The sequence below is a fragment of the Telmatherina bonti genome (genome assembly GCF_933228915.1).
Source record: "Telmatherina bonti genome assembly, chromosome: 20".
In the NCBI taxonomy this organism is placed as follows: Eukaryota; Metazoa; Chordata; class Actinopteri; order Atheriniformes; family Telmatherinidae; genus Telmatherina; species Telmatherina bonti.
The window spans coordinates 28,698,839-28,714,646 of record NC_136618.1 but is presented as its reverse complement, the minus strand read 5'-3'; the positions used below and the strand labels follow the sequence as shown (position 1 = coordinate 28,714,646).

General features: G+C 39.0%; 1 protein-coding gene across 1 annotated transcript; it reads left to right on the top strand.

Annotated features, from left to right (window-relative positions):
* Positions 1 to 7,762: 7,762 nt before the first annotated feature.
* On the top strand, positions 7,763 to 8,896 carry LOC306770978 (caspase recruitment domain-containing protein 8-like; the record flags this gene model as incomplete). Its single annotated transcript, XM_079259998.1, has 1 exon — positions 7,763 to 8,896. One exon carries the CDS (start codon positions 7,763 to 7,765, stop codon positions 8,894 to 8,896), a length of 1,134 nt encoding a protein of 377 aa, XP_079116124.1.
* Between the last annotated feature and the right edge of the window lie 6,912 nt (positions 8,897 to 15,808).

Genomic DNA, 15,808 nt, shown 5'->3' with positions numbered 1-15,808 from the left:
GACGCCTGTTTTAGAGCTTATTATAGTATCAGCATGCTGATCAATCTGAGCAGGAGTAAAGCTTAAAGGGGGACTCTCAGTCTTGCTAACACATGGTAGATGGGAAAACATTGATTCAATTGATTGTTTAAATTTTGTAATAATAATATCTGATAAACATCTACTATAGTAGAATTTATTTTTCGTCAGTGAGTAATCACATAAAGTGAATTAAAAGGTTAACTAGAACCAGCTATAACTGAAATAATAGCAAATGTGAATGCCCATTTATTGAACTATGCTGAATTATTGAAATGAAATTGCATAAGTATAAGAAATTGGAGAAAAAAAAAAAAGCACAACTGAATTTTTTTTTTTTTTTTTTTGCCCCACATTGGGATGAAACCCATGAACTCCTGGTTTGAAGCACACTGACTTACTGACTACACCACTAGTACTCTTAGTTGTACCTTGGAAAAAGCGTTTAAATGTTTTCCAATTGGGATGGGAATGCCTTTATTTTTCACTTCCAGCAGGGTGTAATTAGCGGGATCGCAAAAACATGTGTGAGGTTGAACTAAACTCCAGTAAAGATGTGACAGACTTTATTGTTCAATGTGAAAAACTTTTTTTTAAGTTGTTTAAGATTCATCAAAGTGTTGAAATGTTGCAGGGAGAATTGTTGGAACAAATCCTTCATATTTAACTGTGACATTTGCAATAAATTCCTTTTCTCCTTGAAGTGTTAAGCTGAGACCAATAGTTCACTTTAAGCAGTCTGCAGAACTACATGCCATCACACAAGCAACAGCCGACAAACAACAATGGAGCTATATGTTAAATGCTGCATTTGAACCCTTGCCTTGTATGTGTACCTGTGTCCCGGTGCACAAAATGGACCAATCGCTGAGCAATCACAGGAACAGATTTCAATCCATTGACAAAAACTTGAATACATTAAAAAGTTTAAATGTTACAAAGACCAAAAGTCGTAGAACATATTTCCTGAATGGCCTGAAGAATTTGATACTTGAATGGTTGAAGTGAGACAAATGGTGTTGGAGGAGTAGCATTTCTGGGGACAGGAAATTGATGAACCGAACACTACAAACCGGTGCAGCGCGCTGAAACCCTGTTGACCAGTCACTGTGCTGAATTTTTGCAAGGTCCAATCCGCATGTGGTTGGAAGGACTTTCATCCAATCACAAGGCTGAATTTATTTTTACAAAATGCTAAATATCTCAAAAACTACAGAAATTTCAAATAAAAAAATTGTAGCACACATGTCCTGAAGGAGCTGCACAGTTTAGGATCTGAATGACTGAAGTGACTTGAACGGTGCAGGAGTAGTAGCACAGCAAAGTTTGGCGAAATAATAATAAAAATGCCTGAACAGGATCTCAGTAATGTGAATGTCCCCATGGGCATTTACATTAATAAGAAGTGATCGGACAAGACAGGGTTTTGAGGAAAAACTTTGAGCTTATCAGTCTAAATACCATATGTTAGAACAAGATCAAGAGTATGACCATGAGAGTGAGTGGCTCCATTGACATTTTCTAAAAACCCAACTGAGTATAGAATAGAGCTAAAGGAAATGTTTAAACTATCTCTTTCATCGTCAACATGAATATTAAAATCACCTAGTATAATGACTTTATCAGTAGTCAGCACTAACTCAGACAAGAGATCAGAGAATTCAGTCAGAAACTGAGTAAGATCCAGGTGGGCGATACACTAATGCTAAAAGGAGCGGTTTCTCTGAATTCGATTTTGGATTAGATAAATTTAATGTCAGGAATTCAAAGGATTTATAGTTCGTTTTGAGCTCAGGACTAATTAATAATTCTGACTGAAAAATAGCTGCAACACCTCCTCCTCTGCCTGTAGTTCTAGGAATGTGAATGTTTAGTTAGCTGGCGTAACTTTATTAATACTAACATAATCCTCTTGCTGTAACTAGGTTTCCGTAAGACAGAATAAATCAATGTGGTGATCACCTATCAAGTCATTGACTAATAAAGACTTATTTGAGAGGGATCTGACATTCAGTAGGCCACACTTTAGTGTCTTATTTTCAGATTTTATTAGATCCATTGGTTTTTTTTATGAGGTTTTCACGATTAACCCCAAAAGTGTTTTTGTGTTGTTTAATTCTTACTGCTGGGGAGTTGTATAAGGTCGGAATGGGGTTTTGGGTGGGCGGTGGCAGGTGGGAAGCTGCAGAAAAGTGTGTAGGACTACAATTCTGCCTCCTGGTCCCAACCCTGAGTTGTCAATTTAGCTGAGTAATAAAAGAGTCCATATTGCTAGAATACTGAGCGGGTCCATCCAAAGTGGGATGGATGCCATCTCTCCTAATAAGACCAGGCTTTCCCCAAAAGGCGCTCCAATTATCTATAAAATCTACGTTGTTATCGGGACACCACCTAGACAACCAGCGGTTGAAAGATGACATGCGGCTAAACATGTCATTGCTGATTAAATTTGGCAAGGGACCAGAGATAACTACGGAGTGCTCTTGGCAAAGTTACACAACGAAGCAACATTAATTTTAGTGACCTCCGATTGGTGTAACCGGGTGTCGTTACCGCCGACATGAATTACAATCTTACGGTATTTACGTTTAGCCTTAGCCAGCAGTTTCAAATACGATTCAATGTCGCCCGCTCTGGCCCCGGGAATGCATTTGACTATGGTCCCCGGTGTCTCTAGTGCCACATTTCTGACTATGGAACTACCTATAATCAGGGTTTCTGCCTCAGCGGGTGTGTCTTCGAGTGGGTAAAATCTGTTAGAAACGTGAACAGGTCGGTGGTGGCCAGTGGGTTTTGGTTTGGGGCTACGCCTCTGCCTGACCGTTGTCCAGCCCGTGCCACTGGGAGACAACTCAGTGGTCACTGCCAAGGACCACAGCAGGGACCACAGTGTGATGTGTGGTAATTGCTACCAGAGGGTGACTAAATGAGTGGCCCCTGCCCTGGTCTTCGCTCTCGTCACTGCATCACTGAAACCCTTCTCTGTTGAATGGTTTTAAATTCAGTTTAATATTTTTGTTGCCCCGACCACCACCACCACCCATGCATTACTTACTATACGTGATTATTACCTTGTTTTATATATTAATGGTTTGATCGCTGTTTATGGCAACTACGAGGCTGTCCTTAGATGCACAATATGTTTTTCACCTTGACCTAACAAATTGATTTTTCATTTAGACTTTCTTTGAAGCTGAAATAGGCTCTAAAGCAGGGGTGTCCAGCTCTGGTCCTCAAGGGCCACAATCCTTCAGGTTTTCAGTGTATCCCTGCTCCAACACGCATGACTGAAATTAATGAGTTCTTGTCCAGAACTTTATAGGTTGTTGGATCTATTTATTGTACTGATTTACAAAACATTTGCCTGTCTGCAGCAAATTTTAGACATTTGAACTCTTGCAAACTGGAAGTGCAGAGACGAGAAAAGGCCATCGCCGATTTGGTTGAAAGAACGTCTGTGCTTTTAACATCAAACTAATAATCTTCACATCAGACTCGTGTCAAAATAATGTTGCACTTCTTTTGCCAACATTTATGGACAAAACTCCGGGCACACTGATGAAAGCCATTATGACAAAATTGACTGAAAATTTTTCAGAAAGATTTAAAGATATCAACATTCCCATGGAGGTACTTAGGTGTTGTCCCAATCCATTTCAATGACGCAGAATGTTGTGTCAAAGCTAAACAAGTGATGTCTTGTATGAATGAGGACACCTTTCAGGTGGAATTAGCTGATCTGCAGTCCTATTTGCTTTAAAACAGCACTTGCAAGCATATTGTGTTTTTGTCTAAATATGTTAAGCAACATCAGTTTCACACAGTGAGAGAGGCGGCCTTGCTAATACAATGTTTGGATACACATATATCTGTGAGTCAAGTTTCTCTGCCATCAAAACAAGGGCACGCTGCTTGATGACAATAATAAATTATTATTATTCAGGGTTGCGGGGAAAGCTGGAGCCTATCCCAGCAGTCTTTTTGGGCAAAGGCAGGGTACACCCTGGACAGCTCGCCAGTCCATCACAGGGCCACATAGAGACAAACAACCACTCATGCTCACAATCACTCCCAGGGGCAAATTAGAGTAACCAATTAGCCTAACATGCATGTCTTTGGATGGTGGGAGAAAGCCAGAGTACCTGGAGAGAACCCACCCAGAACATGCAAACTCCACACAGAAAGGCTACTGACAAAACCCCACCCCAGCCAAGGATTGAACCAGTGACCTTCTTGCTGTGAGGCCACAGTGCTAATCACCAGGCCACCATGCAGCCTATTATTATTATTATTATTATTATTATTATTATTATTATTATTATTATTAATAATAATAATAATAATAATAATAATAATAATAATAATATTAATATTATTGTTATTATTGTTGTTGTTGTTATTATCATGTTATTATTATTATTATTATTATTATTATTATTATTATTATTATTGTTGTTGTTATTGTTATTGTTATAGGCTAGATGAGAGAGAAACCAACTGATTGCATCAAATCTTGACTTTGATCCAATCCCCCATCCTGAGCATGCATGAAGTGACAGTGGGAAGGAAAACTCTTGGAAGACAAGCCGCTAGCAGAACTGGGCTCAGGGCGGGCGGCAATCTGCCTCGACTGGTTGGAGTGGAAAGGACACAAAAAACAGATGAACATATATAGCTTCTTTTATTCAGGAAGATCTGTGTAAAGTGTAGAAATATGTTAATGATGTCAATACTGTCATATATTTATACAAAGGGAAAAAGGAGCAAGGGAGTGCTTAGTGCATCAGGTGACATCCCCGTGGCTGTATAACTAATGGTGGCCCGACTACCCCTATTAGACCATAGCTCTATATGGACTGTTGGACCCTGTACATGCAGACTCAAACTCAGGGGATGCTCGTATCCTAACTATAAGATTTGTTTTAAAGGAAGGTTTTCAGTTTTTATTAAAGATAGAGAGAGAGAGTCTGCCTCCCAAACCCACAGTGGGAGCCAGTTTCATAAGAGAGAAGCCTGAAAACTGAAGGCTCTTCCTCCCATTGTACTTTTAGAGACTCTGGAACCACAAGTAAACCTGTAGTCTGAGAGTGAAGTAGCCCTTCGATGAACTGGCGATCTGTCCAGGGTGTACCCTGCTCCAGCTTCCCCATGGCCCTTAATCAGACTAAGTGGTGTGGTGGAAATTATACACATAGTATAGTTTCATTATGCCACCCATTCAAGAATGCAAGGACTCCGGTTCTTTAACTACAGATGGGATTCTTTATTGATGCACTTAAAACTAACACAGCTAGCACCGCTAGCATCATAGACCACCGTAGAACTACAAAACGGGCACAAAATAAAACAATGAATTCATGCAGTCCATAAAATAAAGGAAATAAAGGTTCACATTCATTTTCTACTAACCACTTTGCCTGCTTGCAGCTCTGAATGGGAGGGGGTTGGCTTTATAAAACAAAAAGCATTTTCTTGCTGATCAAAACATTAACAAAAATGTCTGCTATCTAATATCTTCTCGACTGCCAGTATGACGTGTGTAGCAAGTGAAGAGGGTAAAAAACAGGAAGTAACAACGATCTAGTGGAATGCACTATCAAAATAAAAGTGCATCCTCTGGTGGACAAATCATGAACAGTAATGCCTCGTTTAGCTGTATTTACAGCACTTACACTTTATTGTATTACTCCTTTATTGAGGTTCTTTTATGTAGTACAAGATATATTCTGCATTGTTTAGAGTAGACAGCTTGATTTAGTAGAATCATGTATAGAAACTCGGTGTTCAGTTCAAGGCTCTGACTGTCATCATTATTCAGTTAGAAGTTGTTTTGTCTAGTGCAGGGTTTGTGTATACCTAAAAGAACTCTGTAACACTTGGAGAGTAGCAGAGCTCTCGAGACCTCTCACTTGCAACATCTGTACATGGTCATTAAATTGAACAGAAAACAGTTGATTTCTAGATTTATTTTTCATCAGATAAATTCCACAACAGTGTGGTGTCAGAAGTGGGATCTCGCATGTTTCCACCAGGACTGGACTGAGGGGCAGAGCTCTCAAGACCTCTCGCTTGGAACATCTGTACATGGTCAATAAATTGAACAGAAAACAATTGATTTCTAGATTTATTTTTCTTCAGATAAATTCAACGACAAGTGGTACAGATAATGAATGAATGAATGAATGAATGAATGAATGAATGAATGAGAGTGAAGTGCTCTGTTTGGAGTGTTTCAGCCTCTGTAGCAGAATTTTGTGATCAGTGGTGTTGAATGTGGCACTGAGATCTAACAGGATCAGTACAGACAGGAGTCCTTCATCTGAGGCCATGAGAAGATCATTAGTGACTTTTAGCTGTCTCTGTGCTATGATGAGTTCTAAATCGTGACTGAAACTCTTCAAACTGATTGTTTCTGCTAAGATGGGAACATTGTTGAGTTGAAACTATTCCCTCAAGAGTTTTAGACAGATGTGTTGTTAATGTTATTGCTAATATTATTGGTATTATTATGAGTGTGGGTGTGCATGAGCAGGTGGGTGTGAGTGGGGTGACGTGCCCTTTAGGAGGTAAAGTTGGTGGACTCGAGGTCTAGGTTCTCCTGGTGGTGGGTTAGGGTGGTATTCTGTTCTGACAAGTAAGCACAGACAAACAGATGTACCTAAAAATTCAGCTTGTGTAAGGATGTTTTGATAAGGCAGCTTGTTTTAACAGAACACTGGACCAGATCCCCAATACAGTGGCCTCTGGGAATCATAACCTAAACTTTGTTGCCATGTTTATTTCTTTTTATATGTTTTTGTTTCCATTTATTGAAAAAAATTGTTTGGTTTGAAACTATGACACCATGTCATAGTGGTTTTAAACTACCTGTCACGTCACTGATGCACAACAGTTTAACAACACCTTGAAAATGATCAAGTTAACAAATTAAAAAGAATTTCAGTACAAACTGGAGATTATCATCTATAAAAGAACTGTTGCAGGACTGCTCGTACGACGTACTGATATTTGTTCCACAAAATAAGCTACATGCATCTGATAGCAGGGGTTTCCTTGTCCTGGGATTTTCTCTGATGGGATTTTAACTTTACTTTCTCTTTCTTTCAGTGAGCACAAGCAATAGAAACGCAAAGAGGCCACAAAAAGGAGGACAGTTACGTTGGGACTGAAGAAGTGAATCAAACCAGATTTACAAAGAAGTTAAAGAATGAAACGTAGAGGCTTCTCAACATCATCTCCATGGCTTTGCGGGTCTTCCAGCTCCTCTGACTCTATTGAATTTCATCATGTGATGTCAGCTGGGAAACAGAAAAAAGCAGAACGAAAGGATTCATTATTCAGCAGAATGACCAGAATGATCAGGAATCTTGGGTTTAGGATCAGAAGTCTGAGATTTTATAGGAATGCATTTGAAAGCTACTCTGCCAGATCCGTACATGAGAAGCATTCATTGTTAGAGATTGATGGTGACACTGAAGAACACAAAGTAATAACTGTTTTGAATATTCTATCTTTAAAGTCTGATGACCTGGTGGAAAATGAAGAATCAGTTGCATCAGTTGATATAAAACATCCAGTCACACACACACTGTTAATCCACTCCGATGTCCATGACCAGTCTCCAGATTCTGGTCTGAGTAACAGAGGAAACATCAACTTGGATCGTTCTCTCAGTTTTCCGTCATTGACAAAAAAAACATCTGCAAAAAGCCTAAACTCAACACAAGCAATAAGTTTACCTGACATGAAGTTTAGCAGCGGCTATGAGGAGATTACACCTGAAATCATAGATGATGAAAGTGATGAGACGTACAGGTTCCAGTGCTCCCGTCCAGGCCTGTACCAGTGCACGGTGACCGGCCTGGTGTTTCACATGGAAGGAGAAGGGGAGGTGCTTTACAGGACTGTTACCTGGAACAAGAGGCAACTGAGCCAACATCATAAGAAACCTGCAGGACCGCTGTTTGACATCAGATGTCAGCAGATGACTATGAGTCAGCTTCATCTCCCACACTGTGAGATCCTCTCCACAGGTGGAGGGGCCTTCCTGTCCGTCGCTCATGTGAATGATGAGCGTACCAAGTTTATCAGCCCTCATAAGATTACAGAAACTCACGTGATCATAAACATCACAGGGTTTTCTGGTTTTGGCAACGTCAAAGATGAAGACTCTCCCCCCGACCCGGTCCAAGCCCTGGTTCTGCTGTTCTACAAGCCCCCAGATGACCCTGATCATGAACACCTCATTAATGTGTTGATGCTACCAAAAAATGTTTCTCTCAGGGATGTGCTGCAGACCAGGAAGAAATCAGCGGGAGATGAGCTGTACATAGAGACGCCTCCACGCTGTAAACTGCAGCCAAAGCAGGTTTACACTCTGTCCACCTCGCCTGGAGACGACTCAGTGGAAGTTCAGCCATCAGAAGCGGAATTTGATGAAGAGTCCTACGACAACTTCTTCCCATCGTTCCAGGTGATTTATACAACAGAGATGAGACACATTAAACTGTTTCTAAGGGACAGCAGCTCCCACAGCGTCTGGGAAAGACGAGTTTGCCTTTCCACCTCTAGACTAAGAAGATCCTGTGGATCAACCCGAGTGAATCTCCGTCCTCACGAGCAGCTGTTTGAGATACGGACAAATTTCATCCGTGATGTATCAGACCCTGTTCTCCAGAATCTGCTGGACAAACTGCTGGAAAAGAAGGTGATGAATGATTTAGAGAGGGAGGCAGCAGAGGAGACGAAGAATAGAGCAGAAAAAGCTCGATATGTTATCGACATCGTGAGGAAGAAAGGTGAAGCTGCCAGTTCAGAGATGATCGAGTTCCTCTGTGAGGTCGACCCTTTCCTCTGTGATCATCTGGGGTTGATGTGAAGCAAATTAAAGACTAGTTCTTATGCATATCCTGAACAGGTTATGCACCCGCAACTACTGGTGACCTGTCCAGGACCCTGCCTCTCACCTGATAGCAGATTCAGACAGTAGATGGACGAAGTGCAACTGCAACTGGATTCAGTACCAAATTGTTTTACACCACAATTTCATTTACTGTCATGTATTTTCTGTTAGTTACTGAATGTGTGAAGTTGTTCATGTCATTCAGGGAAACTCTGATCTGATGTTTGAGGATTTAAAGCCACCCGCTGGCAGACATGAGGAACAATCAGTTGTTCTGGATTCTTATTCTCACTCACATTGTTACTTAAAAAATCATGTTTATGTTTTCATATATCACATTATTGTCTATTTAGCTGTATTTTTAACTAAATGTCAGAGTGCTCATTAACAATTCTTGTTAATAAACTGAATTTTATAATTATACATTATACCCTTCACTACTAAACTCATATTGGTTTCTTTGTAATCATACAGATAATACACAAACCTGATTTTCATAAGATATAGAGATTTTCTGAAAACAAAAAATTAAAAAACTTATATAAATCTGTTATTTTGTCATTTGTTTAAAGCTTTATGTGAAGCTTGTGTTGAACACACACAAGTCCAAAGAAAGGAATTATAAGCAAATATAGTTACTGCAAGTTAGGGGTCATGATTGGATGCAAAAGGAGGAGCCACAAATGTTTTTTCCTTTCACATCAAAATGGAAGATAGCTCACACTACCTGGTGTCAAACTAATTCATTAAATCATAAGAAACCATAACAATGAACAGAAACTGGTGTACCTGCAACCAGAGAGAAACGTTCAGGCCATAGACTATATATAAAACACGTTCAGACAAACCACCATGAACATTATAAACTACACTGGACAACACTGGACTTACACAAAAAAACCTGTTTATAGCTGTAAACAGGGTACACTGAACTGAACATGTGCTGCAAAGACAGCAGTAAAGAGATTCAGGTCAAGGAGATTTGTTACACCAGTTTCTTTTTTGTAGTTTCTGTAGCAGATGTGGAAAAAAAAACAAAAATAGTAACTCATAGATGTGCTTCTATTTATTTATATACTCTTAATTCTTTTTTTAAACAAATCTTTATTCTTGTCATTGCAGTGGTATAACAAATAACAGCATTATGAGACATAATGGAAACATTTATCTGATGCCAGGGGTAAAAAAAGGCCCAAGATGTGAACGGTCGCAATTCTGAGAGCAGCTTTCAAATTTATCGTTTATACTCACAGGTAGCTTCTGACCGGCACGGTTAATACTTATTCAAGCACACTTGTACTCCTTCCCCATCTGCATTGACACCCCAAATCTCTCCTTGATGGACGAAGAAGATTTCCCCACCCTGCCCGTTACTCCCTCTAACAAAGGTGACACAGATATTGTTGCTACTTTGTCGAAGTTAATCAATAGCAGATCGGAGAGCTCAAATCCCTGGTCCAGAATAACACGGTCCAAATAACGAGTTTAAAAGTACATGTGGAAACTTTATGCAGTCGGTTAAAAGAGGTGGAAGGGAAGGTCTCTGGTCTTGAACTCACCCTAGATGGGGAAAAGACACACATAAATATGTTGGAGTCACACATCACTAACATGGAGAGGTACTCTCGACGGTGGAACCTGAAGCTACATGGGGTGTCAGAAAGTGTGGAAGAAAAGATGTACGCAAAGAGGTGATCGGAATCTGCCAGACGTTACTACCCACAGAAACCGGGAAACTGTCAGATCTTATTGACACTGTGCATCGCATTGAAGCAAAAAGACATAGCGGCACCAGAAGTATCATTGTGTAATTTTCCTCCCGCACACTCAGAGCAGCAGTGTGGGCCGCAGCCAAGGATTCTTCCTTCCTTCGAGACAACCATCTCTGCTTCACAGAAGATCTCTGCAAAGCTGGTAGAGAGACAAGGATGAAGTTGGGGCCCGGAAGGCTGGGAAGGTTGTCTGCTCTGTAGGTGGTCGTGCCTTTATTGAAAAAGAAGAAATCCCTCTTCCAGCCTGTGGTGACAAGTGCTACTTACCAAAATACCCAAAACTACTGATGACACCCTCCTATAAGAGCCTGTTGGGCCTGGTATAAGCTACCTGTGCATTCACATTTCATGTTGATCCTGTTCTTCTATCATTACAGTTCTCTTAGTTGAAGCTATTTGGCTGACACTCGGTTCATTCTTCTTCTCTATTTATGTCCTTGTCTATTGTCTCACTTAATGCGAGGGGTTTAAAGGAGTATGTAAGATTTTATATAAGATTTTCAATATTTTCAAAATAAATTAACTAAAAAAATAACTGCAATCATAATTAGATAGTTTTTTTAAATATGTAGGTTCCAGTCTGTCCATATTTGATGTGATAATTACAAGTTTAATTAATGACAAAGACCCTTCTTAAATGTTTGCCTACCAGTAAAAAAAAAGTGCTTTTTGTCATTTGTCATTAATTAAACTTGTAATTTAATAACGCATCAAATATGGACAGACTGGAACCTACATGTTCAAAAAAACTATCTAATTATGACTGTAGTTATTTTATTAGTTAATTTATTTTGAAAATATTGAAAATCTTACATACTCCACCTTTAAGACCATTTTGAAGCACCAATGACACAGTTTTGGAGAACTCAATGAGGTAATGAGGACTACTTCTCACATGCTTCACAACACTCAGCTGGGGTTTGCACTCTTAGAAACAGATTATCAGGTACGGTACTGCACACAGATATGACAGGAACGGTCACTATATTTGTCAAGTTCTAGACATTCATAATGTAATTTTTATTACTGCTAACTTTTTATGGCTACAACTCAATACAGGATAACAATAATCTGTTGAATAAGGTTGAAAAAAACGTTCTTCACTGTTTATCCAGGTTTCCTCATGCTTACTTGGTCATCGGTGGCGATTTTAATGTCACTTTGGACAACACGATTGATAGATTGCCTGCAGCTATGCAAAATAATACCAATGCAAAGTTAAAAATTCTTATACAGAAATTTGACCTTGTAGACATCTGGAGAGAAAAATACCCTTCTACCAGAACCTTCACTTGGAGCAACAAATCTAGACCTAGATCTAGACAGTCTTGGTTAGACTTTGGGCTAATATCAGATAATCTTAAAGAAAACTCAAATCCTGAAATTATTTCTACTCCTCTGACAGACCACAAAGCAATTACCTTAATATATCCTTGATCCCAACCTCCAAAGGCCTGCGTACGTCTTACTGGAAACTTAATGGCTCTGTTTTATGTCATGATGCAGTCAGATCTAAGACCACAGAGTTGTTATAATTCCATTGGAGTGAGGCTAAAATTAATGAAGAATATGGTAAAAATTGGGAACTCTTTAAATTTGAATTAGGCAAATTTCTGAGAAGATAGTGCAGCAAACTGGCCAAGCAAAAACAAGGGGAGGAAGAAAATGTAATTTCTATGATTCCTGCATTGTCTTCTATTTCTCCTAGTGCGATGTCTCCCAAAGAGAAGGAAAATTTATCTGAGTACCAGGCCAAATTAGATAAGCTATATCGACTTAAAGCTGAAGGCGCTTATGTCAGAAGGCACTGGATAGAAGAAGGTGTGCAAAACACTGCATATTTCTTCAGGCTGGGAAAATCTCATTCAATTAGCAACACAATCCACAAACTCAAAATAGACAATGCAGTAAGTAATGATGCAGCCAACTTTTGCTCCAACTTCTATCAAAATCTTCACAGCTCAAATTATTGTGAAAATAGTGTGACCACATTTCTAAATTCTTTGAAAGATACTAAACAAATCAGCGCTGAATACCGAAAACTCTGTGATAGTCCAATCCTGTTAAAAGAGGTGCTAGATTAAATTAAAACGCTAAAAACAATAAATCACCTGGGTCAGACAGTCTGCAATCAGAATTTTACAAACTATTCTAAAAGGAGCTTGCTCCCTTTTTACTGGCAGTATATAATGAAAGTATTGTTAAAGGTACTATCCCTCCCACTTTAACAGAAGGAATAATCACACTCGTCCCTAAACCAAAGAAGGATGTGTTAGTTATTGACAACTGGCACCCTATAAATCTACTGAATAATGATTACAAAATATTGGCCTCTATTTTTCCAAACAACTGAAACTGGTCTTTGATAATATTATTGATGAAACACAGTCAGGGTTTCTAAAAAACAGACATATCTCTAATAATATTAGGCTTGTGCTCAATATCTTAGATTACCCAGAATTGATTGACAATGATAGCTTTACTCTCTTTTTGGATTTTTACAAAGCATTTGACTCAATTGAACACAAATTTATCCTTAACACTTTTAGCTTCGGTGACTTCTTCTGTAAAACAATTAAAACCTTATGTAATAATGGTATATAATAATATCTAGACTCATCTGTACAGCTATCTCAACAGATATTGACAAGAGGACCTGAAAATAGTTGATCAGACGCTCTGTAACTTCATATGGAAGAACGAAACCCATTACATCAGGAAGTCTGTTCTGATTAACAGTTATGAAAAAGGGGGTCTTAATTTACTTGACTTTTCCACAATTAACAATATTTTTTAAATCAACTGGATTTAAAAATGCCTCCAAACCCCTACCTCTGTTGCCACTTTATCCCTCACTACATATTTTCTAAGATAGGTGGCCTCAAGTTTGTTTAACTATGCAATTGCAATATTGACTAGATTCCTGTCTCTAACTTCCATAAACAAGCCCTTCTGGCCTGGTCCCTTATTGTCAAAGACAATTTTTCTCCAAATAGGTACTTCATCTGGAACAACAAAAATATCTTTTTTAAAAATAGATCTTTAATTTTTTTACAACTGGTTTTAAAATGAAATTGTGTTAGTAAGCCAACTCTTTAATTCAAAAGGAAACTTTCTTAGTTACCAAGAATTTCTCTGTCATTTTAGGATTCCTGTGAGTCCCAGAGAATTTGCTATTGTATTTGATGCTGTTCCTGCAGGCGTTACTATGCTGTATAAGGGTTTGACTTCTTTATCCAATGAGACACCATCACCTCCATGTGATCTGTCTGACACTCCTGTAGGCAGAACATGCTTTCAGTCTGGTTCTTCCAAAAATAATAAACATATTTGTAGCTTGTTCCAGGCTAACTGGACATCTGTTGCATATGTAATCTCAACTTGGTCCACGCTGGCTAACGGAGTGAGCTTAAAACAAAACATTGACTCTTACCAACAAATTCTTATTAAGTAATAAAGTAAGAGAAGTTTCCTTTAAAATCATTTATCGCTGTAACTCAGTAAAATCATTTCCGATAAAATATAAAAATAACATTAATATTACCTGCACGTTCTGCAACACTCAGCCAGAAACAGTATTTAACCTTTTGGAACTGTGAACACACCAGACCTCTGTGGCAAGGCATTTGCCGCTTTGTTGTGGACAATATACATAATAATTTTGATCTGTATTTTAAAGATGTGCTATCTGGGTTTACATTGTATAAGAAGGAACTAGCTGACCAACTCTTTTTGTGCAATCTTATCCTGCTATTAGCCAAATTTTAAATCAATAAATGCAAAGTTACTAAGACTATACCCTCATACATCAGCTTTATTAAAGAAGTAAACCTATATATTGGCACTCTATCTTCTTCCTCCAATGGTAAAGCCCTGAAAACAATGTCAATATTTTCTTATAAATTATATGCTTCCAAATATTTGCAATTTTCCTGTTGTTTCAATTCTATTTTAAATTATTTGAACTTGAACGCAACACAATGACGTCTTCTTGCTTCTAACCAATTGGTAAATAGAGAGGCGTGGTTTAATAAACCTGACGACCCTTACCCGGCTTGGTGCCGTTGCAGTTTCATTCAACCATTAGATATCTAGTTTTTTTTATTTGTATTTTTAACCTGACGCTGGTAATCCACAACTACATTAATTTCCGGCTAAAATTGGGCAGCTCCATAAACACATGAACAGCTTTTACCTCCCCTCGTGCTCCCACCTGAGCTGTCAGCAGTGCAAAACAGGAAGAAAAAGTGTAATCTCTTTGTTAAAATGCCACCAAGCATGCGCTTGAAAGTCAATACACAAAGAACCATTACTAATTCAATGCAGAACCAGAGAAATGTAGATTTTTTTTTTTTTTTACTTAATCGGTAGTGAGTAAGTCAGTAAATATGTTTTAGTTCACCTACATGAATATAGCAGCTGACACGGCTAAAAATCGCCGGTGGAATATTAACATGGAAGTAAGTTCGTCACTGATTTCGCTGTCAGTTTGTGTTTTGATTGTTATTCTTCTGACAAATGTGAGAACAAAGGGAACCTGTCCACATGTCCCCGCTGCAGGGCCCCCGGTGTATCGCCATGTCCCATTGGCTAATGCTGCTTCGCCATTTGACCTATCGCAGGCTACCATACTGAAAACAGCTAAAATCGGCTTCGGTGATTGGCCCAAATGTTTGGCGCCTCTTGAATGTGCTGCAGCCGTAGTGGGCGGTGAATGCGAGAAGGTGAGCAGTTTGAACTGTGTCTATGTTGAGCGGAAACATTAAAATTAATCTGTTTGTTCTCAGGTAAAACACATTTAAAAAACGAAATCACCATCCCAAAAACACATTTTTTCCGAGAATATAATAACGGGCAAAGAACAGTTTTTGTTGTTTGCAGACTCGGGGTACTTAAAGCCGGTGTCGCTCTTTCCTGCCGAGCTAACAGCTAGTTAGCAGCGGAGCTAACGTTAAAGCTAGCACCGGAGCTAACAGCTAGTTAGCAGCGGAGCTAACGTTAAAGCTAGTAGTGGAGCTAACAGCTAGTTAGCATTGGAGCTTACATTAAAGCTAGCACCGGAGCTAACGTTACAGTTAGCAGTGGAGCTAACAGCTAGTTTGCACCGGAGCTAACG